Source organism: Clarias gariepinus, unplaced genomic scaffold (assembly GCF_024256425.1).
Source record: "Clarias gariepinus isolate MV-2021 ecotype Netherlands unplaced genomic scaffold, CGAR_prim_01v2 scaffold_29, whole genome shotgun sequence".
In the NCBI taxonomy this organism is placed as follows: domain Eukaryota; kingdom Metazoa; phylum Chordata; class Actinopteri; order Siluriformes; family Clariidae; genus Clarias; species Clarias gariepinus.
In genome coordinates this window covers 751211-754320 of record NW_026520996.1, presented here as the reverse complement: position 1 = coordinate 754320, position 3110 = coordinate 751211, and the positions used below count along the sequence as shown (strand labels likewise).

Here is a 3110-nt window from a genome sequence, read left to right as displayed (position 1 = left end):
TTGTTTAAATTCATGCAAAGGACACTAAAAATCTCTTTTTTTACTGCAGTACATCACCACCAAAGCAGGTGAAAGAAAAATATGCCAGAGGAATTGTGGCTTTGTTCCCTTACCTGAGTGACCCCTTTTCTAAAAATGGCTACGTAAGTGTCAGCTTTGAATTCTAATTCTTTGTTGGCATGTTAAATGTTGCTGATCTCACATACCCATAGGTGGTGTATTTTGCTGTTGAATTTAAAGACTTTACCTTTATTTTTGTTTTCCTAAGGAACATTATTATGATGGCGAAAGCGGTACTGGGTACTTAGCATGGAGACTCAAAACTATACAGAGAGGCTTAGCTAAGGAACGACGTGCGTCATTTGAAGGTACATGATGAAATTCTGAAATCTACCTTTTTTGATTATGTAGCTCATTCTGCAATCTTTTACAGGAGTTCTCTTGCGAAGTTGCCTGTTTTAAGGATTAATTTCATTTATCGTTCATTGAGCAGTGTTGAAGCTTTTAAAATGTTTTGTGGTTCATCATCAGGACAAGGAACTTCTGCTGAAGCGGGGTCTGGTGGACCAACTGTAAGACGGCAGTCAGAGTTTAATCCAGAGACCACCCTGAATGAGGATGAATGCAAGGAAGCAATTGCATTCATGAGCCATTCCTCTGATGAGGACACCATCAAGAAGAAAATGAAATTGACATTCGATTATCGCCGTAACATGGTTCTTGACCCCATGCAGTCCAGTGATATATTGACAGTCTTTCCACGATTCAAAGATATTAAAGGCTTGGTAAAGTGTTTATAATCATACTTTTTAACAAATTAACAATACAATAAATTGTACTGATGTTTAAATGGAAGTTTATTTACTGCTTGCTTGAGTTTATATCCATAATGATTTGTCTGGTACTTAGAAAAAGAAATTGTCTCATCCTTTTCTGCCTCTTCTTAGATTGAGCAAGACTTTGTTCTGATGTTTGGAGAAGGAGTGTCAGGCAAGCTACTGGAGAAGTGGACCACTGCATTCAAGAAAAAAGTGATTCAGCAGTGCAAAAAGCTTCCAAGCACCAGTGATTTGGAAGAACTACTGCTCGCAGCTGCATCTCCTACTGGTGACTCAGAAGAGGGTGTTAACTTTGGTAAGATGTTTAAGATCAGGTTTTTACATTAAATATTATTTAGAAATATTAAGATAAAAATTTGGTACCCATACATTTTTAATGTTCTTTCTATTTTTTTACTTTTTTATTTTTTTATATCTTTTACTTCACTTCCAGTTTGCATTATTGATCAGATTTTGCTGACATAATGTATGTGTGTAAACAGGCTGGGACAGCGACCTCTCTTCTATAATACTTCTGTTGCATCTGATCCCACCTTCTGCCCAAGGCCGGAAAAGACCAGGAAAGGTGTCTGCCTCTCAAGCAGAAAAACACCTTGTTGTCTTCAAGAAGGTTTGTTTTTTTTCTTGTTTTATTTTCCTGTTTTATATTTAACATATTTTTGATAGCTTTCTCCAATTTGCTTGGCCTTCTCAGAGTGGAACAAACATTGAGGAGCATCTTCGAGAAATTACAGCTGTTGCTCAACCCTACCTCCTGGCCGTGGGACCTCAGAAGAATTCAGTTCACAACTACTTCATCGTTCTTGATCGGCATGCCATTCCATGCAAGTCAACCTCTTCTCTTGGTGCCGTTGACGAACTGTTTAAGGCACACTTTGTTTTTGGAACATCTTACAACCTTATGCTACACAACATGTACACTTTCATTCAGACCACTGTGTACAACATAGATGTTGGCAAAGTGAAAGAGAGTCCTCGTGTTGCTGAGGTTAGAGCACGGCTGCTTAGCTAGGTGCTAGGTGCTAAGTTTAAGTAGTTTAAGTTTTTCTGTGTTCATGAAGTGTTTTGTTTGTCAGGCTGAGTTATATGGTTCTAAATTGCTTCTTAGGCACTTCAGATTAGTTCATGGTTTTGTTCCTGGAAAGAATCTTCGCCTTAAATGTGTAGAGGCAGGGTGTTGTTCTGTGTTTGGGACTTTTTCAGGGTTTAGAAAACATTTGAATTCAAAACATCCTGAGGAAAATGACCAGCATTTTGACACCATTGACAACTGTGAGACTGCTGAGGCAGAAGGACAAAGTAGTGCTCAAACATTTGATCAGGTTGACTCCGAGAGGTGGCCACGACATCTGTATTGGTAAAGTCAAAAAAGAGCACTTTGGATATGTGTGCATCTGCTGTTGCACAACTAAAATTTGCTGGGTTAAGTCAATCTGCTGTAAGTGGTTTTGTTTCATCTATGGAGGAAATAGTTTGTGAGATTCCCAGTCAGGCCCAGGATACAGCTTTGCTCTGTCTGTCTCCACATGACATTGCAACTAAAAGGAAAATAGAAAGTTCATTTCAACATTTGGAAAATCCATTTACTTTGTTAAATTCGGAAGCCAAACGAAAGAGACTATTTACAGAGAAATGGGGAACTGTTGAACCAACCGAAATAGTGCTTGGCACAAGATTTGATAGCAGGAGAAATAAAACCACTGGAACATTTGATCAAGTTGTTGTAACAGATAAGTTTTCTTATGTTCCCATTTTAGAAACTCTGAAGTCAATTTTACAAAATCCGCATCTTACTGATTTGTTTAAACCCAGGCATGTTCCAAAGGAAGGTGTTTATGTTGATTTAAGTGATGCGGCCCATTTTAAAAGTAATCCTTTATTTTGCACAGAAAAAGATGCTTTACAAATTCAGTTATTTTATGATGATTTCGAGACTGCTAACCCTTTGGGTTCTAAAAAAGGTATACACAAATTGGGTGATATCTATTTTACATTAAGGAATTTCCCCCCCATTTTTAACTCCTCACTGGATAACATTCATTTATGTGCCCTCTTTCATGCACAGGATATTAGACGGTATGGTTTTAATTCTATAATTGAGCCTCTAGTAAATGATCTAAAAGTGCTTGAGATTGAGGGGGTTAAGAATCCGGTATCTAGAAATTGTGTAAGGGGTACAGTTGTTCAAGTCACAGGGGATAACCTTGGCTTACACAGTTTATTAGGATTTCTGGAGTCATTTGGGGCTCAATATTGCTGTCGTTTCTGTGT

At 38.0% G+C, this 3110-nt stretch overlaps 1 protein-coding gene across 1 annotated transcript; it reads left to right on the top strand.

Moving 5' to 3' along the window:
- Window positions 1–644: 644 nt before the first annotated feature.
- Window positions 645–1851, top strand: LOC128516583 (uncharacterized). Its single transcript, XM_053490565.1, has 4 exons — window positions 645–785; window positions 948–1134; window positions 1322–1449; window positions 1534–1851. Exons 1-4 carry the CDS (start codon window positions 645–647, stop codon window positions 1849–1851), a joined length of 774 nt encoding a protein of 257 aa, XP_053346540.1.
- The last annotated feature ends 1259 nt before the right edge of the window (window positions 1852–3110 follow it).